Source organism: Helianthus annuus, chromosome 7 (genome assembly GCF_002127325.2).
Source record: "Helianthus annuus cultivar XRQ/B chromosome 7, HanXRQr2.0-SUNRISE, whole genome shotgun sequence".
In the NCBI taxonomy this organism is placed as follows: domain Eukaryota; kingdom Viridiplantae; phylum Streptophyta; class Magnoliopsida; order Asterales; family Asteraceae; genus Helianthus; species Helianthus annuus.
The window spans coordinates 120919585-120946913 of record NC_035439.2 but is presented as its reverse complement, the minus strand read 5'-3'; the positions used below and the strand labels follow the sequence as shown (position 1 = coordinate 120946913).

The 27329-nt window shown below is 41.4% G+C and overlaps 1 protein-coding gene across 1 annotated transcript in view; it reads right to left on the bottom strand.

Moving 5' to 3' along the window:
• LOC118480249 (ATP synthase subunit beta, chloroplastic-like) overlaps nucleotides 1-18390 on the bottom strand; it is a 28308-nt gene extending 9918 nt beyond the window's left edge. Inside the window, exon 1 of the mRNA XM_035974999.1 lies at nucleotides 18354-18390. Coding sequence (XP_035830892.1) covers nucleotides 18354-18390 — 37 coding nt within the window. The remainder of the gene's footprint in view (nucleotides 1-18353) is intronic.
• Nucleotides 18391-27329: the final 8939 nt, after the last annotated feature.

Genomic DNA, 27329 nt, shown 5'->3' with positions numbered 1-27329 from the left:
GGGCTCTTGCTAGTGCTATTCGTAGAGCTAAAGAGTTTATGGAGAGAACGGGGAGAACCAACTTGGAAAGCAACAACAACACCAAGTATGATTTTGATAAGAATGCTGTCACCTGCTTCAACTGTGGTGAAAAGGGTCATTTCAAGCGGGAATGTCAGAAGCCACCCAAGCAACGCAATCAGAATCCTTTCAGGAATCAAAGACAGCCTCAACAACAACAGAACAATTCTGACAGACAAATAGTTCCCGTGGGAGGAAATACATCTGGAACCACAAACTCTAATCCCCACAGAGGATTAGTTGTTCAAGCTGATGAGATTTGCAACTGGAATCTTCAGCTTGGTGAAGGAGGAAATGGTGGAACAACATGTTACGCCAAGGTGGTTGAAAAGGTTGTAGAACCCGTGTCTGCTGATGAATCTTCAGAAGATGAAGATAGCTCGGGTTATAGTGGAAGTTTGGATGGGGAATCACTTGATGCAGGTGATTTATCAAGTGAGGCTTTAGACTTGGAGGTTGATGAGTTATTGGCTGATGCTAAGCATTATGCAAGAGAAGATCTATTCTTTGCCAGAAAGCTGCTGGAACTTCCGAGAAGCTTTCTCAATTTTTCTCTGAAGATGGATCTTTTTCTTTTCATACAGCCTTTATGGCTCATGTTGAAGGACAAACCTCTCAGGTATGTGATTCTAAACCTGACTCTATTTCTGCTGCTGTTGAATGTGCTAAATGTCTAGAATATGCAGAAAAGGAAAGTCTGTTTGAAATCACACACAAACACAATCAAGAATTGATTGTTGATCTGTCTAAAGCAACTGAGGCTAACTTGTTTTTAACCAGAAATGAAAAGGAATTTAAAGCAACAATTGCGTCATTAAAACATGATGTTTCTGAACTACAAAAGGCTGTTTTGAGAAAACAACATGCAAACAATAATTTAATTGACACAATTGAAAAACAGATGGTAGAGTTAGCTACAGCTAGATGTGAATGTGAGACAATTAAGCAGAAATTGGAAAGCTATTCCAATTCCCGCTATGTTTTGGATCACATTATTGATGTTCAAAGGAAAAAGGGGGATGCAAAATGTATTGGTTACAAATCATGCCCTCCCCCGATGAATCACAATTACTCCAAGTTGCCTAATGACGAGGATATGCCCCGTTTTGAACCTACTGTGCCACTTGGTCTAGATGACTTTGCAGTAGGCCTCGGGTTCACAACAGGTACATCATCCTCGGGGCAATCTGAATCTGAGAATGTGAAAAATTCATCGTCTGTTAAGGAACAGAGTTCTCCGATTATTGAGGATGCTGATTCTTCGGACGATGAATCTGAAGAAAATGAGAAACCACAGTCTAACTCGGTTACACCAGACATTCCAATTGAGAATCACATCCTGTGTGATCCACCAGTGAAACCGAGTAAGGCTGAAACACCAAAGGCAATGAAGCCCAGTGTACCTAGCATTGAAAAGAATAACTTGTTGTATACGCTCAAGGGAGATAGCAAAATTTATTCTGACAGAGATTTTCCAATCAAAAATTTAAATCAAGATTTAATTGAGAAAATTTTTGAAGGACGAACTGATAAGTTTTTGGGAAACAAAGGTAACAAAGTGACGGTCACTCAATGTGAACCAATTCCGTGTGAGCTAATTAGAAAACAATACGGAAACCAAAAACTGCCAGTTGAGCGAAAACAACAAGTGAATTCTGGAAAGGGTAAGGGCCAGGTACAAGAAAAGAGGGCTCAAAACAAGAATGCTCAAGCACCAAAGGTTCAGCAGCCTAAGACTGAACAACCAAGGGTTCAACAACCTAAAGTTGAGCAGTCTAAGGCTCCTCAACCTAAGGCTGCACAACCTAAAATTCAACAATCTAAGGTTGAGCAACCTAAGGTTCAAAGGGTGCAAAACAAAAGGGCTCCAGCTAAGAAAAGAGAACAGAAAGTGAACTTTGTTGGATCAAAGGGTACGGACAAACTTGAAACATTTCAAAATAAATCTAACATTGATTTTGTAAAACAAGTTAGAATTTTAAAACGAAATGATCAGAACAATTATACCCAACACACCAATGGATGTGACTTAGGTCCAAGCACATCTAGATCACAAAGTTCAGTGTCTGGTTCTTCGTCTGGTCATCAACACGTTTCTCCGAGGTTTGTAGAGCGAAGAATGTGTTTTGAATGTGGAACAGTTGGGCACATTGTAAGATACTGCCCATACGTGCAAAAATTGAAAGGAAAAACAAGTGCTCCCCAAGAAACCAATTACCAAAAACAACCGGTTTCCCTGAAACAAGACCCACGTGTCTTGAAAGAAAGGGAAAAGAAGGTAAAACAAAAGAACAAAAAGGTAATTGAGAAGGCCTTAAAATCAGAGGTCAAGGATGAAAAACCTGTACAAGCTAAACCTACAAATGTAAAACCAGTAAATACAAAAACAATTAATTCAAATACTGGTAAAGGACAACAAGCTTGGAAATAAAAACAGGTAACTAAGTCAGGGGGAGCACCAGAGGTTTTATTTCCTAATCATCAAGTGATTGAGATCACTTTCCTTGATGATCAAGGACGACCCAAGTCAACAAAGGCTTGGGTCCCCCTCTCAAACTGATGTGTTAATTGCATGTGCAGGCGGCTCCAGGAGGAACTATTAATAGTCTTTGGATTGTTGATAGTGGGGCTTCCAGGCACATGACAGGCGACTATCGTCTTCTTTTCGATGTGCGAAGTATAAGAGGAGGATATGTTGCGTTTGCTGGAGACAAAGGAGGGTATATCACCGGCGAGGGAATGATCTCAAATGGAATTGTGAGTTTCGACAAAATCAATTATGTGCAACAGTTGGATCACAATCTCCTGAGTGTTTCTCAAATCTGCGACAAGAAGTTCACCGTGCATTTTGATGATGCCGGTTGTTATGTGCTGAAGCCAGGATTCAAAATTCCCGCAGAATGGATTCTCTTATCAGCACCAAGAGTTAATGATTTGTATGTCCTTGATATGAGCCAAGCAATAACTCAGTCAAAACAAGTTACTTGCTTTATTTCAAAAGCCACTGAAAAGGAGACGATCTCTTGGCACAGACGGATGGGTCATATTCACCTCAGAAAAATGAATCACCTCGTCAAAAACAACTTGGTGAGAGGTGTCAATGTGAAGAACTTTCAACTTCAAGATGTCTGTGTGCCGTGTCAGAAAGGGAAGCAGACCAAGAAATCACATCCATTGAAGAAGGTTAACACTGTCAACATGCCACTCGAGCGTTTGCACATGGACCTTTTCGGCCCAGTCAAACACAAGAGTGTGCACGGAGAAGTTTTCTGCTTGGTAGTTACTGATGACTATTCAAGATTTTCATGGGTTGACTTCATGGTCCACAAGAGCGAGACTCCAGAAATTCTGAAGAATTTGATCACCTTGTTGGAAAATCTGTATAATCTAAAGGTGAGGCGAATTCGAAGCGACAACGGTACCGAGTTCAAAAACAGGGTTATGGATGAGTTTTGCACTGCCAAAGGTATCCTTCATGAATACAGCTCTCGGTACACGCCACAACAAAATGGAGTCGCTGAAAGAAAGAACAGAACCTTAATTGAGACTGCAAGAACCATGTTGGTTGAGTCTCAGCTTCCAGTTCGATTTTGGACTGAAGCTGTTGCCTCGGCCTGCTACACGTTAAACAGGGTTCTCACAGTGAAAAGACATGGAAAAACGTGCTTCGAACTCCTACACAAGAAGACTCCTGACTTGGAATATCTAGAACCTTTTGGTGCACCATGTACCATGATTGAGCCTGACGGGAAGTTTGGTGCCAAAGCTATCGAAGGTTACTTCCTTGGGTATGCTACTCCTAATCTGCGAGTATGGAACCTGACTACCAAAAGGATTGAAGAATGGGGTGAAGTAAGAGTTCAAAGATATTCTAATCCTCCGAAGCCTTCTGGAGATCCATGGATGTTCGATTATGATGGTCTTTTCGACTCATTTAATCTGCCGACATTTGATGATGACAATGCAATTGCTCAAATGTTGTCTGAAAGCGAGAATGCGACTGGCTCTCAGTTAGCTCGTCCAATCATTGTTGACTCACAAGCATCTTCTTCTGTCAACAATCTCGTTTCAAATGAGGTGTTTAATGATGCTGTCGATTACAATTTGTCATCGGAAGATGAGGAGTATGTTGATGCAAATGATGGTGAAGCACTGCGTCCGGTTCAAGGTACTTCAGAAGCAACGGATCCAGTGTCTGCGCCAATTATCCAAGAAGAAAATGCATCATCTTCTACAACTCACCAGCTTCAGAATGATATCGGGAATTTAAATATCAATAACTTGAGGTCAAATGTTGAAGTTCCTCCAGTTTCTGAAACCCGAATTCATAACATTCATCCTCAGCAGAATATTATAGGTGATGTTCTCAGTGGTGTAAGGACAAGAAATCAAATCAGAAATAATGAAAATGCTGGCTTGTATGCTGAGATACGAGAATCGGGACAACAAAATGATTGGTCTTTCGCCTGCTATGTTAGCCAAGAAGAGCCTAAATCTTGGAAGGAGGCATTGAAAGATGATTCCTGGGTGGAAGCCATGCAAGAAGAACTTCAGCAGTTCGAGAAGTTGGGCGTATGGAAATTGGTTGATAGGCCCGACAATTACAAAAAGATCGGAACTCGCTGGGTGTTTAAGTGCAAAAAGGACGACCGTGGGATTGTTGTCCGAAACAAAGCAAGGTTAGTGGTTCAAGGCTTCAGTCAGATCGAAGGTATTGACTACAATGAAGTGTATGCACCTGTTGCTCGTCTGGAGGCTATTAGAATCTTTCTAGCCTACGCATCCTTCAAGAAATTCAAGGTGTACCAGATGGATGTTAAAAGTGCTTTTCTACACGGAGTAGTCGAAGAGGAAGTATATGTCGAGCAACCGCCGGGGTTTGAAGATCCATTACATCCTGACAGGGTTTTACTACTTAACAAGGCGTTATATGGTCTTCATCAAGCACCTCGGGCTTGGTATGAAACGTTGTCTACCTACCTGCTGAGCAATGGTTTTAGACGGGGTTTGATCGACTGTACCCTCTTCATCAAAGAAAAAGGTGAAGATCTTCTGTTGGTACAAGTGTATGTCGATGATATTATCTTTGGTTCTACCGATGATAAGTTATGCAAGGAATTTGAAAAGGTGATGCAAGATCGATTCGAGATGAGTGCGATGGGTGAAATGACGTTCTTCTTGGGTTTGCAAGTTAATCAGTCCGAATCTGGAATTTTTATTCATCAAACCAAGTACGTCGGAGACATCTTGAGCCGGTTCCAGATGTCCGATACGAAGCCAATTTCTACTCCTCTTCCGCAGAATCACGGGATTACTCCGGATGAAGAAGGGGATGCTGTGGATTCTTCACTCTATCGTGCTATGATTGGATCCTTAATGTATCTCACCGCATCAAGACCCGACATTATGTATCCAACTTGTCTTCTCGCTAGGTATCAAGCGAATCCGAAGGTCTCTCACTATGCTGCTGTCAAAAGGATCTTTCGTTATCTGAAGAGTTACCCTGACACCGGGTTATGGTACCCTAAGGATGATAACTTCGATCTCAAAGCTTTCAGTGATTCTGATTTCGGCGGCTGCAAGAAAGATGGAAAATCAACTACAGCAGGATGTCAGTTCTTAGGCAATCGCCTAGTCACTTGGCAATGCAAGAAGCAGACATGTGTGGCTACGTCTACATGTGAAGCAGAATACATTGCTGCGTCTAGTTGCTGCTCCCAGGTTCTATGGATCCAACAACAGATGCGGGACTACGGTTTTGAATTCCTAACTACTCCTATTTATGTTGATAATGAGGCTGCCTTACAGATCACTAGAAATCCTGTACAGCACTCGAAAACGAAGCACATCGATATTAAATATCACTTCATACGTGATTGCTTTGAAAAGAGACTTATCGATGTGGTTCATATTCATACCGACCACCAACGTGCCGACCTTTTTACCAAAGCATTTGATAAATCAAGATTTGATTATTTACTTTTGGTAAACGACATTAAGGTGAAGCAAGAGTAACCGACATCAGGAAATCGTTTTTGTAAATATTTTCCAAAAAAAAAAAAAACAAAAAAAAAAAAATCCAAAAATATTTTTACTTTACTTTATTTTTGAATTTTAGGGGGAGAAAGTTTCAAGAAAAATACAAAAACATTGAAAAACCACAAAAATACAAAAATATGTCTTTAATTTATTTACTTTCTGCATTTAAGGGGGAGAAAATTCAGAAAAACACAAAAACAATAGAAAAACAAAAATGAGTTTCTTGGTAATATAAGAGAAAGTGATATTACATCAGAGGTCGGTTGAAACATGTTTCTAGAAATCAAAAGAAAAAGAAAATGATAAGTAGCTCTACTAATGATGTACCGGTAGACTCACGATCATTTTAAAGTATGCAGGAGATATAAACATAACAGACTGAAAACCGCGTGGGAACCGCTCATTGGCATATGGTCTTGGTACCGAAATTTCGTTTGATAGATTGCCGAGGTTCTGAGATATTCGGGGTTTATGCTTTTTATCATCTGGGTATCATGGTTGTTTCTATAAAAGACAAAGTCTAAGTTCTTCCATGATACCATACATACGTGTACATATCTCATACTGCATTCGACCTCAATAAGTGATAAACAATCACATGTCCATCAAAATAAGTGATAAAATATCACATTTATCCGGGAGTCAAGTTCGTCTCTCTGCTGTACGGAAGTACTGACCTGTTCACGGACTTGCTCCTGTGCCCTCATGCATCGAAAATCAAGTTCCTCATCAATAAGTGATTCTATCACATAGGGCTTGTTTTCAAACACAAATAAGTGACTTGTTCACATTGTATATATATATACGTTAAAAACGGATGATAAATGGTATACTCCCCAGTAAGATGAACTCTCGTGCATACCTTGATACGGGAATGTGTCGTGAGTGGATGAACACCGGTCGGTAAGTATAAATCATACCTTAAACGTATCTCATTGTATTATGATTACACTTGATTGTTGAGTTTAAGTGGATAACAATATCGGTAATTGTGGTAGAATACTTATCAACTTCTGCAAAAGAATTTTAAAAGGAAGTGTGTTTTGACAAAAGACCGCAAGCTGATATGATTCTCTTCGCCAGAAACTCGCAAAAATATTGTTGTGTTTGTACATATTTACTTACTGCTTTATTTACTGCTTTAATTTTAAACAGTTTTTGTCGTTTGGTGCATATCAGCACGACATTAGCGGTGATGTCGTTTGATAACATTCAAAGGATATTAAAATTGTTGCCTTTTATTTTATCAAACCACAAAATCCAAAAAGATTTTTCATTTAATATTATTTTTGATTAACTGATGTTGGTGCTCGATCCGATACCTGACAAGCCGAAATACTTCATAAAAATAACCTTGCAGAACTTCATAACGAACAACTTTTCAAAATGGTCATTTCTGAAAACCTCCAAAATTTGAAGGGTTTAAATTGAAATTCCCAAAAATCCAAAGTGTTGGTGGGAAATCTGATCCTTCGAGGAAGCAATGGCCCTCGAAAGATCAGATGGTCAAGAAAGTCAATGAAAGTCAACTGTCTCAGTCGAAAGATGTTCTGGTCAACGAAAGTTTTGACCAATTGATCTTTCGAGTTGACCAGATCCTTTGAACGATTGTTTAGGTCGAAAGATACCTTTCGAAGGATTCCAAAATATCTGGTATCTTTCGATCCAGATCTTTCAAATATCTGGATCCTTCGAACCATATATGGATCCTTCGAACCCAAAGGTCATCCTTCGAGACAGTCTTACATCTTTCGAATGGTTTTGGGTCCTTCGAGGCGGTTGGACTTTCGAGGTCAGGGTATATAAAGGGTCTTCTTCTTCATTCATCATTATCAGTTTCAAAAATTCATCTCAAAAACCTCTCACCCTCTCGAACCTCTGCCCAAATTTTCAAAATTTGTTAAAGTATCAGGATTTCTTAAACAACACTTGGTAGGATGATCATGTTTTAATCCTTTAACAAACATCAAAACAAACAACATCATGAACATTTCATTGATCATGTTACTTTATACATTAGTGTTCTTATTTTCAGTTTGTGAAAATCTGAATGATATATGGTGAATGTAATGAACAGATGTTATAAGCATGATAGTTATAAGATTCTTATGATTGTAATGTTTATAACAGGTTTTTGTTTGAATCTTGTTGTCTAAATGTTTGGTTTGGGTTAAACAGGGGAATGGTTAGGGTTCATGATCAAAATTGATGCATGTGTCTGTGTTCATATCCGGGTTGGGTCAAATTGTTGATGGTTTGAAATGATGGTTCGTAGTTTTGTTCTTGTTTTGGCATAAAACACACTTGAACAAAATTTAAAACATCACCAGAAAACACTTAAAACCCACCGGAAAACTTGCCGTTGAACAGTGATGCCGGTAGTCAAAACGAAAGATGATGACTCATCACCTCGATAGATGTGCTGAACAACATCCTTCGAGGTGAGTCTCGAAAGATGTTAGATATCTCGAAGGATCATCCTTCGATTGATCAATCCTTCGAATGATCAAGATATCTTTCAAAACTCTTCGATAAGGTTGACATCCTTCAAGATAAGTGACATCTTTCGAGCTTGACTAACATCTTTCGAACAGATTGCCATCCTTCGTGCCATGATTCAATCTTTCGATGGATATATGGATCCTTCGAAGAGTTCAACACTTGGAATTTTTCAAGAAATTGGAAATTTTCTAAGTGTGGAATTCCATTGTTGACTGTTTGACCTTTTCTTATTACGTGTCAATGTGATGTGCAGAAATGGCATTGAAAGTGAAAAAGGAGCGGGCAAAGCCAACAAAGAAGGTGAAATCGGAGCTTGAAGCTATGTCTGAATCTAGACATAATATGGCTGCATATTTACAACCGGTAGGCAGTATCAGTCCGGAGTTCACTGGCATCATGGAGTACCTTCACCGCTCGCGTATCAACTATGCTATCACAACGCAATACATTGCCTATCAGTCGCACATCAAGGCATTTTGGAGTTCAGCTGGGATTGAAACTGTTTTGGTCAAAAATCACACAAGGATAATGTAACCAAACTTTATGTAAACGGGGTATGATGCTTGGTTAATTATGAAAATAAAGGATCACTTCTGTGATAAAAGATGCAAAGACACAATGATTTATACGAGGAAAAAGCCCTTGATCAATGAATGATCTCCGGCATAAAAAACCTCGGGTGATGGCAACTACCGATCACCAACTTCAATATAACAAGAATATGATTACAACTTCGGATAGTAATGAGCTGAGTACAAGGATCACTGAGTGTCTAAGTGTTTGAAAGTTGTGTCGTATGTCGTGTGTGTTCTTCCGAATGAGGAAGATGGGTATTTATACATGTGTGGGTGACTTATTTTAGGTAAAATGACTAAATATCAGCTCATTACCCCTTTAGAAATAAAGACAATCTAGCCTAAATTGCTGCCCATAAATCAAGCCTAGTTTCCATATCCTGTGCAACGTCTTTCTTCGATTAAGCTCTTGCCATATTTGTGAAGACGCGTTCCTGGATCATGATGTCTAGAGCATATCCTGCTAGATGTTCCTGCAAAACAATATTGTATTGAGTGGAAGTAGCCGTTAGTATGAGGATCACCATAATGTCCCATGATCCTGATCCTGAAGTTCTGCTGAGGATCACTGTCTGCCACAGAAACAAGGATCACTGGTTAGGATCATGTGTAAGGATTACCTACAGTAAAATCCAGCCCTAACAATTGCCCCCAAAATATAAGGAGTTAATTGTAAATAGACGAGTTATATTTTGTTTTGATCTTATCTCTAACGGGCGACTCCAAGAAACTAGCCGTTATGCTCGGACTAGCCGTTATGATCATTACGTCAGAGATGTGACAATCCTGCAGATCATGATTATAAATAGGAGATAGGGTGAGGATCAGTTTGTATTTAAATTCGAGATACACTTCCTTCATATTCTACACCGAAGATCGATCAGGTATTCTCCTCTTTCTTCTTCTCTCTATTCTTCTTTGCTCTGTTTCTTTTTACTCGATCACAATCATGCTGCTCCGGAGCTCCCCACACAAGGATTCCAAGAAGGATAGTCCTTTAAAAAGCCAGGGGATTATCAAGGATTCTCCTACGGAGAGGTGTTGCTTTAGTGATGCTCACGTAGACAAGATTCGCCATTGCTTTCCGGCGAATGTTGTTTTTAAATCCTTTGATCCTACTGCTTTGAGCGACTTTGTCTCAGATGTCTGGGTGGCTTTTCCTGCTACTCCGTTTGCTATAGGTTACTCATATCCTTTTCCAGACTTTACCCAGTCTTTCTTTTCCTTAACCGGCATCTCTTACATTCAAGCTATGCCGATGATCTGGAGGGTTCTTTATACCTTCGAGAGGATCATTGAGCAGGAAGGAATTGACCTGGGGATGGCGGAGCTAGCTGAGCTCTATGATCTTACTACGTTTGGATCACATCGGTATCTGCTGAAACGGAAAGTTGGGGAGGATCACCCTATCTTCAAAGTTACCAAGAATGATACAAACTGGAAACGTCGGTTTTTCTTTGTTAAGAGGGATTCCATCCCGGATGGGAAGGATCTGCCCAAGGAATGGGCCACTCATGGTAGGGTAGAGGATCCTCGAAGGATCACCATCAGTCCCGTCTCATATGATGAGGATCACTAATGCCTTTTTTCCTTTGTCTTTTATGCAGCTATTTCCGTTGCTCACCTAAAATTGACCCCTGCTGCAAGAGAAAGAGTGTTAGCTTTTAAAAAGCTTGATCCTGAAGTTAGAAGCTTCCAAATCACTATCCAAGATTCTCAAGAGATATCTTCTGCATCTGCCACAATGTCAAGTAAGTATCCTCATAAAAAGTAAGTTTTATGTAAAAGTATTTAATTTAATAAGGGAACTTATTTGTTTTTGAATTGTGTAGGTGCTGGAAAATCTGCCAGATCTGTTAAATCTGCCTCCATATTTGGGATAAGTGATCTTGCCAATGTCACATCTTCAAAGAAGAAGAAGGCTCCTGCTGCTAGTCCTTCAGCATCAGCTCCCAAAGCATCTATCCGGGGCAAGGGAAAAAAGAGGAAAACCTCTGAAGATCCCCAAGGATTTCCCCTCCTCCGTCAGCAATTCCTCGACTACGTGAATGAGGTAAGGATCACTGCCCCTGTTGGTTATCCGTTTCACATATCCTGTTTGTGTATTCTGCTTTTCTTGAGGATCATTTGATCCTATGCTTATCTTTTTCTTCTCCTGTTGCAGAAACTTGCCGAGATTGAGACCTATCTTGGCCATGTTGAGGACCAAGAGAGCCAGATTGCTGACCTTCAACAAATGGGCGTGCTTAAGGATCTCAAGATAGGAGATCTTGAGAAAGAACTCTGGGTCATGAAGGCTGAGGCTGCTCAGAGGTTGATTGATATGGATAACGAGAAGCAGGAGATCACCCAAGATGCTAAGGTCTCCGCGGCAATTGCTATGTATAAGATACAACTTCAGATGGCCGAGGAGGCTCAGGATCCTACCTTTGACAAAAGCTCGTGGGATGTTGAAGGTTGGAAGGCAAGGCTGGCAGACCTGGAGGACGAGGATGAGGCTGAGGAGATCCCCATGCTGGAAGGTGGTGATGCTGAGAAGGATCAAGGTGGAGATGCTGGTGGTGATGAAGCAGCGAAGGTGTAGGCTGCATGATTGGGCGATGATGGATATTTCGAGACTAGGCCGGAGCCCAATTTTTTAGGATTGGTAGTGTTTTTTTGTGGTTGTTGATGTTTGAAACAATTATGGTCTGTAATCTCTGAACAATAGTTTCTTAGGGTTAAGGATCCTGGATCCTTTGAACAATAGGTAGGATTACAAAAGGTGGAGGGATCCTCTGTTTGGGGGATGAAGCCTTTGTGATCCTGCCGCCTTTATTTCCTGCAAAATGCTAAGACCGCATAGACAATGGACACCCTTTGCCAACCCATGTGGACGGGCCACGTTTTGCTGGTAGAAATGTGGGTTGGCAATTTTGACAACTTTTTGAAAGGGTTAATGATCCTTTTGTTTAATAATATAACTTAACTTTTTCTGGCTTATCTTGTGTTGTTATCCTTCAATAATCCTCTTATTTCTCAATTGCTATATTTGTTAAAATAACAAGAGTTGACAAAGTGTTTAATAAACTTAGGATATGATCCTGGATCAAATATCCTTATATTGAAAATTCTCAAAGTGTTTTAGTTCAAGGATCATAGGTTCGGTTGTCAAAGTATAAGGGTTGGTTAGGATAAAGAGTATAATCAAAAATAGTCAAGGATCATACCTGAGGATCCACGTTAGGATCCAAACCTTCAATCAAGACAATCATAGATAAGACTTTGATAGTTAATAAGGATTAAGGACCCTTATATGTTTAGACTTCCAAAACCTGAAAAGTGAGATATAACTTGGGACTAAGCCAATGTAAAAGATAAATTAGTAACTGGGGACATGCCCAAAGTATAACTGAGAATGATCCCAGAGGATCACTGGGGACAAGCCCATAGGATAACTGGGGACAAGCCCAAAGGATAACTGGGGACAAGCCCAAAGGATCGTATGTAAACTGGAGTATGGCCCTTTCTGGCAACTATCCAAACTTAGTGACATGAAAATGTCAAAACCTTAGCTAACATGAAAACGTTAGAAACCTTAGGAACGGATGTATGGTGCGTCCACCATTATACGTAGGATCCTAAATATAGCCAGTACGATGAGGTTGTCAGCCCCGAAAGTGGGTACTGGTCCCAAAGACGTGAACTATACCAGGATCATCGTGCGCTGCTGGCGGAAACTGGGGATAATCCCAAGGATAACTGGGGTTGTACCCAAGGATCTGTGGTGCTTTTGGAGATCTTTGACGATTTGCGGAAGATACCTGAACTATCATAACTCAAATGGTTTGTGAGTAGAGGATGAAGGATACATGATCCTTATCCTTAGGCAAAAAGTAAGAAAATGCAATAGTTTTAGGATAAGCATATTACCAGAATAAGGATCACCGATATCTCCAGGATCCTTCAAGGATACTTCACATGCAGGAAGGATCATGTTCACATGAAATATTTCTTTAAGTGAACAGCATTCCAGGCTCTTGGTAACAAGTTTCCTTCCATGGTTAGCAACCTGTATGCCCCCTTTCCTGCTTCAGCTTCAATCAAGTAGGGACCTTCCCATTTTGGTGCTAGCTTCCCGTCAGCAGGATTGATAGTATTTTGAAATGCTTTTCTCAACACCATATCTCCAACTTGGAACTTCCTTATCCTGACATTCTTGTTGTAGGCACCAGCCATCCTTTGTTGGTAGCTTGCCATCCTTATCCTAGCTAGATCCCTGTTTTCCTCAATAGTATCCAAATCCTGAGCTAGGATTGTAGCATTTTCTTCAGGATCACGAGCACTTGTTCTAGCAGTTGGGATCACCATCTCTGTTGGGATCACTGCTTCTGCCCCAAATACTAAAGAGAAGGGTGTTTGACCGGTGGCATTCTTGGGAGTTGTCCTATCAGCCCATAGGACATAAGGTAACTCTTCTGCCCATTTCCCTTTCTTGGATCCTAGCTTCTTTTTCAGATTGTTGATGATGATCTTGTTGGATGATTCTGCTTGACCATTGGCTTGTGGGTGAACTGGTGTTGATGTGATCATCTTGATTCCCCAACTGTCACAAAAGTTAGTGGTTCTGCTTCCAATGAATTGGGAGCCATTATCACATACAATTTCAGAGGGAATGCCAAATCTAGTTATAATGTTTCTTTTAATGAAGGATATGACTTCCTTTTCTCTGACTTGAGCGAAGGCTTCAGCTTCTATCCACTTGGAAAAATAGTCAGTCATGGCAAGCATAAATACTTTTCCACCAGGTGCTTTAGGGAGCTTGCCAACTATATCCATTCCCCATCTCATGAATGGCCAAGAGGATGGTATGGGGTGTAGTAATTCAGCTGGTTGGTGGAGGATATTGCTATGTCTTTGGCAAGGATCACATTTCTTAGCATACTCTATAGCATCCCTTTTCATGGTTGGCCAGTAGTATCCTGTTCTAAGGATCCTTGAGAATAATGCCCTGCCCCCAGTGTGGTTTCCACAATCTCCTTCGTGGAAGTCTCTCAACACTTCTTCAATTTCAGGATCTTCAATACATCTTAAATATGGTCCTGCAAGGGATCGTTTATATAGCACATTATTTAAGATTGCAAATTGAGATACCTTAATCCTGAAAGCTCTAGGATTTTCTCCCGTTGGAATCTCCCCATGTTGCAAGTATCTCATGATTGGTGAGATCCATGATCCTGAATAAGATTGGGCTTCTTCACTAGGGATCATTGCAGTATCCTCTTCTATTTCCATGGCCACCTGATTTTCAATAGCAGGAGCCAGGATATGGATGATAGGGATACTTATATCTTCTGGAATCTTCAAGGATGATCCTAGGTTGGCCAATGCATCAGCTTCCGTGTTATCCTCCCTTGGTACCTGTGTTAAGCTAAAAGAAACAAAAGAGAGTGCCAATTTTTTGACTATCTCTAAATATTTGGTTAGTTTTTCACCTTTAACAGCATAGGATCCGTTAAAGTGATTAGTGATCAATAATGAGTCTACATATACTTTGAGATACTTTATCCCCATATCCTTAGCAATTTGTAAGCCAGCAATTAAGGCTTCATACTCAGCCTCATTGTTAGTTGCTTGGAACTCACAGGCTATGGAGTGGGGTATTATGTCCCCCTGTGGCGATTTTAGTAGGATCCCTAGCCCTGTGCCTTTGATATTTGAGGATCCGTCAGTGTGTAGTATCCAAGGATCCTTGGTCTCATCCAACTGCTGAACCTCCAATTCTGCTTCTTTTTGTAGATCACTACTGAAATCAGCCACAAAGTCAGCTAGTGCCTGAGATTTAATAGCTGTTCTTGGTTCGTATCTTATATCATGGGCACTAAGCTTTACTGCCCACTTAGCCATTCTCCCTGACATATCTGGTTTCCTGAGGACATTCTTAATTGGAAAATTAGTTTTAACAATAATAGTATGGGTTTCAAAATAATGTCTTAACTTAGTGGATGCCATGATTAATGCAAGGATAAGTTTTTCGAGGTGTGAGTACCTGGATTCGGCATCAAGTAAACTTTTACTTACATAGTAGATAGGATATTGTGTACCTTCATGATCCTTGACAAGGACTGCACTTACAGCGGTTGAGGATACCGCCAGGTACAAGGATAACACATCTCCTTTTTCCGGTTTTGCTAGTGCTGGTGCTGAGGACATATATTCTTTGAGGGCTTGTAGAGCGTTCTCATGTTTCTCAGTCCATTCAAACTTCTTATTCTTCCTTAGGATATCGTAGAATTCTTTACATTTTTCTGAGGATTTCGATATGAACCTGTTCAAAGCTGCTATCCTGCCTGTCAGTCTTTGGACATCCTTGGCATTGGCAGGAGATTTGATATTTATTAATGCTTTGATTTGTTCCGGGCTTGCTTCAATGCCCCTCTGGGTTACCATGTATCCTAAGAACTTTCCTGCCTTAACACCAAAATGGCATTTTGAAGGATTATGTGACAACTCGAGTTTTTGACTTTCACCTTCACATTAAATGCGCATTGACTTTGACTGTTTAGTTGTTTGGATTGTAGACTTAAATTGTACGAATTGTGTGTTACTGAAATGTATTGTCATTTTTGCCTATATGTGATTATTTGCTGTGATAGATAATAATATTAGAATTATTATTATTGTTATTATCATAAATATCATAATAACATTTTGTCCGAAAGATAAAATACAGTCGAAGGACTTGAAGGACCTCGAAGGATAACCTTCGACTCGAAGACTCCGAAACATATCCTTCGACCTTGTTTCGGTCCGAAGGATCACGAAACATATCCTTCGATATGTTTCGGCCCAGTTGTTCTGTTGGGCTTGGCCCATTACTGTGATACGTATATATAAGGATGCATGTAAACTGATAGTTATTATTCTAAGAAAAACCCTAGAACACTTTTGATCTGTGACGGCAACCACAACTCATACGAAGATTTTTGCTGATCGATTCTCTTATTTTCTACCCCGGTTAGTGTCCACAATACATGATTTCTGGAATTATCAAATCGTATGTAAATAGGCTGGTTGTATATTAACTGATTTGTATGATGATTGCGTATGGGTATTAATCGAATTTGTATGCACATTGGATATGTTGTGATTATGGTTAAATGATTTCATGATTTCGAATCGTGTTGTTAATCGGTTAGTTAATCCAGTCAGGGTGATCGATCGGATAGGAAATTTATGTTGTTTAATGGATGATTGGTGATACGATTCGATGATAACTTGTGATTTAAGATATTGTAATCGGACACGCTTATGTAATCGGCTTATGTGTGTTAATCGAATAGTTTGAATGACCTTGTTTCAAGATTAGGGTTCTTGATAAACATGAGATGCATGCTTGTTTGATCTTGTTGATGTTAACAGATTTGTGAAAATTGTGTTAATGGTTAATCGGATCAACGTAACTGTTATTTGCCGAAGGATACTTATTGATCGAACCATTGTTGGACCGAAAGATACCTATCCTTCGAACCATAGCGTTAGTGACCGAAGGATAGATTGACCGACAGATGTTTGACCGACAGATAGCATTGACCGAACCATACCCTTGACCGAAAGATGGTTTTGGTCGAAAGATAACAATGGTTCGAAACAAAGCATTTCGGTCCGAAAGTTAAGTGTTGGACTCGATAGATAATTAGGATAATTGTGATCGAAAGATACTAGGGTTTTGCATAATGTCTTGAACAATTGAACATATGTTGAATTAATTGACATGCCATGCTTGGTGATGAACATGTTTGTGTAATACTACGTGTTGTGCTGATATGCAAACTGACTGCTGTGTGAACAATTAATTGCATGCGTAATATTCCGACCATGAACTGATTTGCTATACGTGTATACAATAGGACGTGATTGATTAACTGTGAGCGCGTGTACTTATTTAGCATACCGAGCAAACCAAGGTGAGTTCACACTCTTACCAAGGCATGGGGTTCCCGGGGTGTTGGGAATGGGATTGAAAGGTTGATTAGATACATTATTGACACTATGCCTAGACTACCACTTTACTATCCTCGGTTGTGAAGGATACCTATAGTTACGAGTAGTCTAGTGGTTATACAACGTGGAACACCACCACAGGAAAACGTGGAACACCACCACAGGAAAACGTGGAACACCACCACAGGAAAACGTGGAACACCACCACAGGAAAACGTGGAACACCACCACAGGAAAACGTGGAACACCACCACAGGAAAACGTGGAACACCACCACAGGAAAACGTGGAACACCACCACAGTAAAATATACAAACGGCCCAGTAGAGCCACCTATTACAAACGAACTTACTATTACGCATTTCCTTTATGTGAACTCGCTCAACTAGTTTGTTGATCATTCTGTTACATGCCTTGCAGATCGTTAGGTACTTGGAGCTTGCACACGGAGGAGCTGGTCGTTGTGGGGCTTGGATCGTGATCACCTTGTTAAACACTTTTGATGTCTGATACTTATTTGCTATGGGTTTTACAATAATACGCTTCCGCTAAACAATGTTAACTTACTTATGTTTTGGAAACACCTTTCATATGGAAATGGTTTGGATTATAATGTGATTACTTTTACTTTATACAATGTTCTGTATGATTGGTGGCTTGATCCTGGTCAGTCACGCTCCCAAGCGGTGATACTCCGCAGGTGGATTTTTGGGGGTGTGACAGATTGGTATCAGAGCCATTGGTTATAGAGAACTTGGTTTTAATATGGGAAAACGTTTTTATTAAAACCAGACTATAACCAGAACAGTGCTCTCAACGATCCACAACGACGCTTCGCTCCACGTGCAAGACTCGACATCCTAGGTAATAAGGTTTATGTTTATTGCCTACATGCTAGAATTGCATAGAACTTTGCTCGTAGTATGCTTACATTACTTTGCTCACAACTTGTCATTGCATGAGAATACTTATGTGCTTACACTTTTCTGTCATCGCCCTACTCGCGAACCATTCTCACTTACGTTACATTTGCCATAAAGGTCATGGCCGAATATATCAACATGACACAAGCCCAGTTGACGGCTCTCATTAACGAACGAATTGCTGCGGCACTTGCAGCCATACAAGCGGGAGGTCAACACGCTCAGTCCCCTGTTTACACCTTCAAAAATCTCAAGGATTGCCAGCTTTGTACCTTCAGCGGAACTGAGGGGGTTGAAGGCCTCCTCCATTGGTTCGAGAGACTCGAAACTGACTTCGAGGTGCATGATTGCCCTGAGTCACGTAGGGTAAAGTTTGCTGCTGGAGCACTCGAAGGTGCTGCATTTACCTGGTGGAAAGCACAGGTTCAGATGTTAGGGCTGGCAGCTGCTAATGCCACCCCCTGGAACGAGTTCAAGGAACTGATTAAGGAAGAGTTTTGTAGTCGTGAAGACATCCACAAACTAGAGGTAGAGTTCCTCAACCTACAGATGGTGGGGTCTGAAATTGAAGCTTATACGAGGAGATCGAATGAATTAGCCACATTTTGTCCTACTATGGTAGACCCTCCCACCAAACGCATCGAACTGTATCTCAAGGGTCTGGTGCCCGAAATTCAGAATCATATGACCACAGCTAACCTTGGCACTATCCAGCAAGCCACTCGATTGGCTCATCGTCTCACAGACCAGGCTGTAGAACAGAACAAACTACCGAAACGAGCTAAGACTGATACTGCATGTGCTTCTAGAGATAACAAACGCAAGTGGGATGAAAACCTGAGCACGGGATTAATTTTGGTCCAACCTCTGACGCAGCAGCAAGAGATAGATGACTACCAGAGCCCCAAACAGCAGTTTTCTAGTAGTCATGGGCAGAAAAGATATCGAGGAATTCACCCATGGTGCAACAAATGTAACAGACACCACGGTGGCCAGTGCAACAGGGGTCGTTGCCAGCGGTGTCTCAAGATTGGTCATGAAGCAAAGGATTGTCGAAACTCACGTCCTGTAACCCAAGAACAACAACGACTGCCTCAACCTTCACAGAACCAGCAACTGCAACTACCAGCTCCACAGAGCACACAGCAGCAGCCACAGCGTGGAAACGGGGGATGTTTCCAGTGTGGGGCTGAAGGTCATTTTAAACGCGATTGCCCTCAATTAAACCAGGATCAGACTCAAAACCACGACCATGGAAACAGGGATGACAACGGGGAAAGTGTTGGGGGAAGCAATGGAAACCATGACGCCGGGGCAGCGTGTACATGATTGGTCAGGGAGACGCAATGAACGATATTTGAACTTATAACTTCTTTTTGGGTTTTTTTTTCATTATTATGTTTCCGCTATTCGAACAAAGTTTGGTTTGAACATCAAATGTCTTGGGTTTTATGAATTATTTTAACTACTATATTTTATGTTTGATGTGATGGATGGGTTGATATTATTGAACACACCTGCCGTATTTACGGACTTTACGAACAGGGTGCGCAAACCTTATCTTGACAAGTTCGTTATTGTCTTTATCGACGACATTCTGATCTACTCCAAGAGTCAGGAGGAGCACGAGCAACACTTACGTCTTATCTTGGAACTTATTCGAAAGGAGCAACTGTACGCAAAGTTTTCAAAATGCGACTTCTGGCTTCGTGAAGTCCACTTCTTAGGCCACGTAGTGAACAAGGATGGGATACATGTCGATCCATCCAAGGTAGATTCGATCAGAAACTGGCCTGCACCGCGTACACCGACAGAAATACGTCAATTCTTGGGTCTGGCAGGTTACTACAGACGGTTTATTAAGGACTTTTCAAAGATCACGCAACCACTTACGCTACTGACACAGAAGGGTGTTACCTATCGCTGGGGAGAGCCCCAGGAGACTGCTTTTCAGCACCTAAAGGATAGACTTTGCAGTGCACCTATCCTCTCATTGCCAGAGGGCACAGACGACTTCGTGGTTTATTGTGATGCATCCATTCGGGGACTGGGATGTGTGTTAATGCAGCGCGACAAGGTTATCGCTTACGCCTCTCGTCAACTCAAGGTTCACGAGCGCAACTACACGACGCACGATTTAGAGCTGGGAGCTGTTGTTTTCGCGCTTAAGATATGGCGACACTACCTGTACGGTACCAGGTGCACGATTTACACCGATCACAGGAGTCTCGAGCATATCCTTAAGCAGAAGGATTTGAATATGCGTCAACGACGATGGGTCGAGTTACTTAACGATTACGAATGCGCTATGTTGTGGCGGATGCCCTTAGTCGAAAGGACACTTTACCACGGCGCGTGCGAGCGCTACAGCTTACGATTCAGTCTAGCCTTCCTGCTCAGATACGAGCTGCTCAGACAGAAGCCCTGAAGCCCGAAAACGTCAAGGCTGAAGCCTTACGCGGCTCACGACAACAAATGGAACAAAAGGCGGACGGCGCCTACTATGTCACGGGCCGGAGTTGGGTCCCTTTCTATGGCGGTTTACGCGAACTCGTAATAGACGAAGCACACAAGTCTCGTTACTCGGTACATCCAGGGTCGGATAAAATGTACCACGACATCAGCACTGCATATTGGTGGCCTAGTATGAAGGCCCACATTGCTACGTACGTTGGAAAATGCTTGACCTGTGCGAGAGTCAGGGTCAAATATCAGAAACCAGCTGGCCTACTTCAACAGTCTACGATACCACAGTGGAAATGGGAAGAAATTTCCATGGACTTTGTTACAGGCCTACCGAGATCTCAGCGTGGGAACGACACAATATGGGTGATCGTGGATCGACTCACCAAGTCTGCACACTTCCTGGCTATTAAGGAAACGGATAAGTTCTCCACTCTCGCAGATATCTACCTCAAGGAAGTTGTTTCGAGGCACGGGGTGCCCATTTCTATTATTTCGGATCGCGATGCACGATTCACGACAGAGCTTTGGCAAGCGATGCACAAATCCTTCGGTTCAGAATTAGACATGAGCACAGTATATCACCCTCAGACGGATGGGCAGTCTGAGCGAACTATTCAAACTCTAGAAGACACGCTTCGAGCGTATGTTATCGATTTCGGCAACGGCTGGGAAAAGCACCTCCCTTTGGTGGAGTTCTCGTACAATAATAGTTATCACACCAGCATTCAAGCCGCTCCATTCGAGGCATTGTACGGGCGTAAATGCCAGTCACCTCTCTGTTGGGCAGAGGTGGGGGATAGTCAAATCACGGGTCCAGAGATTGTAGTGGACGCCACAGAAAAGATTTCACAGATACAACGCATGGCGGCAGCACGCGACCGTCTGAAAGCCTACGCGGACCAGCGTAGAAAGCCATTGGAATTTCGGGTCGGGGACCGGGTTTTACTAAAAGTTTCACCCTGGAAGGGTGTAGTACGTTTTGGCAAACGGGGCAAACTAAATTCACGGTATGTCGGACCATTCTAGATCATAGAACGAATAGGCAGGGTAGCCTATAGATTGAATCTACCAACTGAACTCGGGGCAGTTCACAATGTCTTTCATGTATCGAACTTACAGAAGTGCCTATCAGATGAAAACCTTATCTTTCCTTGTAAGGAACCCACTATCGACGAGCGGTTACAGTTCGTCAAGGAACCAGTAGAAATCACGGACCGGGATGTGAAGGTCCTCAAAAACAAGAGAATCCCTCTTGTTCGAGTTCGTTGGAACTCCAAACGTGGCCCAGTGTACACCTGGGAACGCGAAGATAGGATGACAGAAAAGTACCCCCAGTTATTCGGAACCAATGCAACCACTACTGAGGCTGAAGCTACTACTACTGAATTTCGGGACGAAATTCCAAATCAACGGGGGGATGATGTGACACCCCAGGAAAACCAGTAAACGATACAGCTTACCTAGCTTCCTCAGTGAGTGCATACCAAATTTCGGGACGAAATTTCTTTTAAGTTGGGGATAATGTGACAACTCGAGTTTTTGACTTTCACCTTCACATTAAATGCGCATTGACTTTGACTGTTTAGTTGTTTGGATTGTAGACTTAAATTGTACGAATTGTGTGTTACTGAAATGTATTGTCATTTTTGCCTATATGTGATTATTTGCTGTGATAGATAATAATATTAGAATTATTATTATTGTTATTATCATAAATATCATAATAACATTTTGTCCGAAAGATAAAATACAGTCGAAGGACTTGAAGGACCTCGAAGGATAACCTTCGACTCGAAGACTCCGAAACATATCCTTCGACCTTGTTTCGGTCCGAAGGATCACGAAACATATCCTTCGATATGTTTCGGCCCAGTTGTTCTGTTGGGCTTGGCCCATTACTGTGATACGTATATATAAGGATGCATGTAAACTGATAGTTATTATTCTAAGAAAAACCCTAGAACACTTTTGATCTGTGACGGCAACCACAACTCATACGAAGATTTTTGCTGATCGATTCTCTTATTTTCTACCCCGGTTAGTGTCCACAATACATGATTTCTGGAATTATCAAATCGTATGTAAATAGGCTGGTTGTATATTAACTGATTTGTATGATGATTGCGTATGGGTATTAATCGAATTTGTATGCACATTGGATATGTTGTGATTATGGTTAAATGATTTCATGATTTCGAATCGTGTTGTTAATCGGTTAGTTAATCCAGTCAGGGTGATCGATCGGATAGGAAATTTATGTTGTTTAATGGATGATTGGTGATACGATTCGATGATAACTTGTGATTTAAGATATTGTAATCGGACACGCTTATGTAATCGGCTTATGTGTGTTAATCGAATAGTTTGAATGACCTTGTTTCAAGATTAGGGTTCTTGATAAACATGAGATGCATGCTTGTTTGATCTTGTTGATGTTAACAGATTTGTGAAAATTGTGTTAATGGTTAATCGGATCAACGTAACTGTTATTTGCCGAAGGATACTTATTGATCGAACCATTGTTGGACCGAAAGATACCTATCCTTCGAACCATAGCGTTAGTGACCGAAGGATAGATTGACCGACAGATGTTTGACCGACAGATAGCATTGACCGAACCATACCCTTGACCGAAAGATGGTTTTGGTCGAAAGATAACAATGGTTCGAAACAAAGCATTTCGGTCCGAAAGTTAAGTGTTGGACTCGATAGATAATTAGGATAATTGTGATCGAAAGATACTAGGGTTTTGCATAATGTCTTGAACAATTGAACATATGTTGAATTAATTGACATGCCATGCTTGGTGATGAACATGTTTGTGTAATACTACGTGTTGTGCTGATATGCAAACTGACTGCTGTGTGAACAATTAATTGCATGCGTAATATTCCGACCATGAACTGATTTGCTATACGTGTATACAATAGGACGTGATTGATTAACTGTGAGCGCGTGTACTTATTTAGCATACCGAGCAAACCAAGGTGAGTTCACACTCTTACCAAGGCATGGGGTTCCCGGGGTGTTGGGAATGGGATTGAAAGGTTGATTAGATACATTATTGACACTATGCCTAGACTACCACTTTACTATCCTCGGTTGTGAAGGATACCTATAGTTACGAGTAGTCTAGTGGTTATACAACGTGGAACACCACCACAGGAAAACGTGGAACACCACCACAGGAAAACGTGGAACACCACCACAGGAAAACGTGGAACACCACCACAGGAAAACGTGGAACACCACCACAGGAAAACGTGGAACACCACCACAGGAAAACGTGGAACACCACCACAGGAAAACGTGGAACACCACCACAGTAAAATATACAAACGGCCCAGTAGAGCCACCTATTACAAACGAACTTACTATTACGCATTTCCTTTATGTGAACTCGCTCAACTAGTTTGTTGATCATTCTGTTACATGCCTTGCAGATCGTTAGGTACTTGGAGCTTGCACACGGAGGAGCTGGTCGTTGTGGGGCTTGGATCGTGATCACCTTGTTAAACACTTTTGATGTCTGATACTTATTTGCTATGGGTTTTACAATAATACGCTTCCGCTAAACAATGTTAACTTACTTATGTTTTGGAAACACCTTTCATATGGAAATGGTTTGGATTATAATGTGATTACTTTTACTTTATACAATGTTCTGTATGATTGGTGGCTTGATCCTGGTCAGTCACGCTCCCAAGCGGTGATACTCCGCAGGTGGATTTTTGGGGGTGTGACAGATTAAGTTTCATGTTGTAACTATCAAGGATATCGAATGCTTCTTCCAAGTCCCTTAGGTGATCCTCAGCTTTCTTCGACTTGACCACCATATCATCTATGTACACCTCCATAGTTTTTCCAATTTGATCTTTGAACATCATATTTACCAGCCTTTGATATGTTGCACCTGCATTTCTTAGTCCAAAAGGCATGGCAATATAACAATATAAACCGGTTGGGGTCATAAAGGCTGTATCCTCTTGGTCAGATGGTTCCATCTGGATTTGTTGGAATCCAGATGATGCATCCATAAAAGTTAACAGTTCATGCCCCGCTGTTGCATCCACCATAGAGTCAATGTGGGGTAATGGGAAAGGATCCTTGGGACATGCCTTATTCAAATCAGTGAAATCGACACATACCCTCCACTTTCCGTTTTTCTTTTGGACAACAACCACATTGGCTAACCATTTTGGATACTTTACCTCTCTGATCATACCTGCTCGAAGTAGTCTCTCTACTTCTTCTTGGATAATGGCATTCCTTTCTGGTGCAAACTTCCTCCTTTTTTGATGGATTGGCTTGATAGACCTGTCAATGCCAAGTTTGTGAGTAATAATATCCTTAGATATACCTGTCATATCTTCATGTTTCCAAGCAAAGGTAGATTTTCTTCTCTTGAGGAAGGATATCATGTCTTCTTTCATCTCGCCAAGGATCCCTGATCCGATATAGATTTTTGATTCAGGATCACTAGAATCCAAGAGGATTTCATCTACATCTTGTTCCCTTGCCTCCAAGACATTCCTTGGAGGATACTGTAATTGCTATTGCTCCCTTGGCTTCGAGGTTGGCTTCATAGATGAGGTATAACAATCCTTAGCCTCCTGCTGGTCACTATCGATCTTGATTATTCCCCATGGGCTAGGGAGCTTCACACATTGATGGTAGGTAGATGGGACTGCTTTCATATCATGTATCCAAGGCCTGCCAAGGATAACGTTGCAACAAGATAAACAGTCAATAACACAAAATTTCTGATAATTATGTAATCCTTCCACGTAGATTGGGAGTTTGATGTCCCCCAGAGTTTTCTTTGTTTCCCCACTGAATCCTATAAGCACGGAGGATCTTGGTGTGATGTCTGATTCTGGGATTCCCATCTTCTTCAAGACATCAAGCTGGATAATGTTCACTGAGCTCCCTCCGTCAATAAGGATCCTGCGGACAAAATGGTTAGAGATAAAGAGAGTGATAACTAAACTATCATGGTGAGGATCCTGAATGTTAATGCGATCGTCCTCATCAAATGTTATCATCTTCCCTTCTGAGACACTTGAGGTTCTAATAGGCCTTTCTCCATTATCCATTTTTGATTCTTTTGCATGTCTTTTGGCCGCTGAAAAGGATGTACCACAAATGTCTGATCCTCCGGATATAAAGTTAATCACTTGTGCGTTTGCTGGAGGTGCCGGAGCTTTTTCAGGGATCCTTTCAGGATCCTGGGTCCTTTGCTTTTTTCTCCCCAACAATTCTTTTAGATGCCCTTTGCTTAGTAGGTATCCAATTTCTTTTCTTAAGGCTATGCAATCTTTAGTTAGATGCCCGAAATCCTCATGGTATGCACACCATTTGGACTTATCTTTAGTCCCGGATGGTTTATCATTCTTCCTGGGCCATCTAGCTTTTTCACCTAGATTCTGCATTGCAAGGATCAGTTCATGATTATCAACGGAAAAACAATATTCTGAGATTGGAGGATATTCTTCATCATCCTCTTCTTGGTCAACAGCATGCACATTCTTGTTCTCATTTCTATGGTAGGATTTGAACTTGTTGCTTTTGAAGGAGGATCCTTGCTTATCTTGTTTTGAGGATCCTACTTGTCTTTCCTGGATCCTCTTGTCGTCCTCTAACCGGATAAACCTGAGTGCTCGAGTTCTTACTTCATCTAAATTCCTGCATGGTGTCATAACAAGATCATCATAGAATAATGAATCCTTAAGCAGTCCCATTTTGAAGGCTTCAACAGCCGTAGCCATATCCAAGTTGGGAATGTCCAAGGATTCTTTACTAAATTTAGTTATATAATCCCTTAATGATTCGTTATGATTTTGAGTTATCCTGTACAGATCACTAGTTAATTTTTCAAATTTTCTACTACAAGAGAATTGGTTATTGAATAAATTAACTAAATTGGCAAATGAAGTAATAGAGTAAGGGGGAAGACTTAGCAGCCACTTAAGAGCTGATCCAGTAAGAGTGGATCCAAATCCTTTACATAGGCATGCTTCCTTCAATTTTTCTGGGATAGGATTGATCTCCATCCTCTCCCTGTATTGTGCTATATGCTCCTCTGGATCCGTTGTGCCATCATACAGCTTCATGGTAGGGATATGGAACCTTTTGGGTACCTCTGCATCACAAATTGGTGGTGCAAAACGGGATACCTTGTGGCTTCCATCCGCAATCTCTGGGATAGGCTTGACTACCCCTGGAACACTTGAGATCATGTCCTTTAGTTTCTGTAATTCCCTGGCCATAGCATGATTGGTACCTGTATCCTGCATGAATCCAAGGTTAGTAGTAGGATAATTATTTAAAGTGTTACCTCCCATTGGGTTCAAGTTAGGGAATCCATATTGCTGGGATTCTGGAACAACCGAGGGACCAGTGGAAGCAATGGTCTGCATTGGAATGAAGTCCCCTTGATGGACATCTAGACTCCCTGTTTGCAAACTTTTTAGGGATCCTGGCATCTGTAAGGATCCTGGTATCTGGGATGATCCTGGAACGAAGGAGGATCCTTGAACCTGGGATGATCCTGGAACGAAGGAGGATCCTTGAACCTGGGATGATCCTGGAACAAAGGAGGATCCTTGAACCTGGGATGATCCTGGAACAAAGGAGGATCCTTGAACCTGGGATGATCCTGGAACAAAGTAGGATCCTTGAACCTGGGATGATCCTGGAACAAAGTAGGATCCTGGAAACTGCTGTGTCTCCGGATAGGCTCCCGAATTCCTGAAGGATCCCATGTACTGAGGATAGGATCC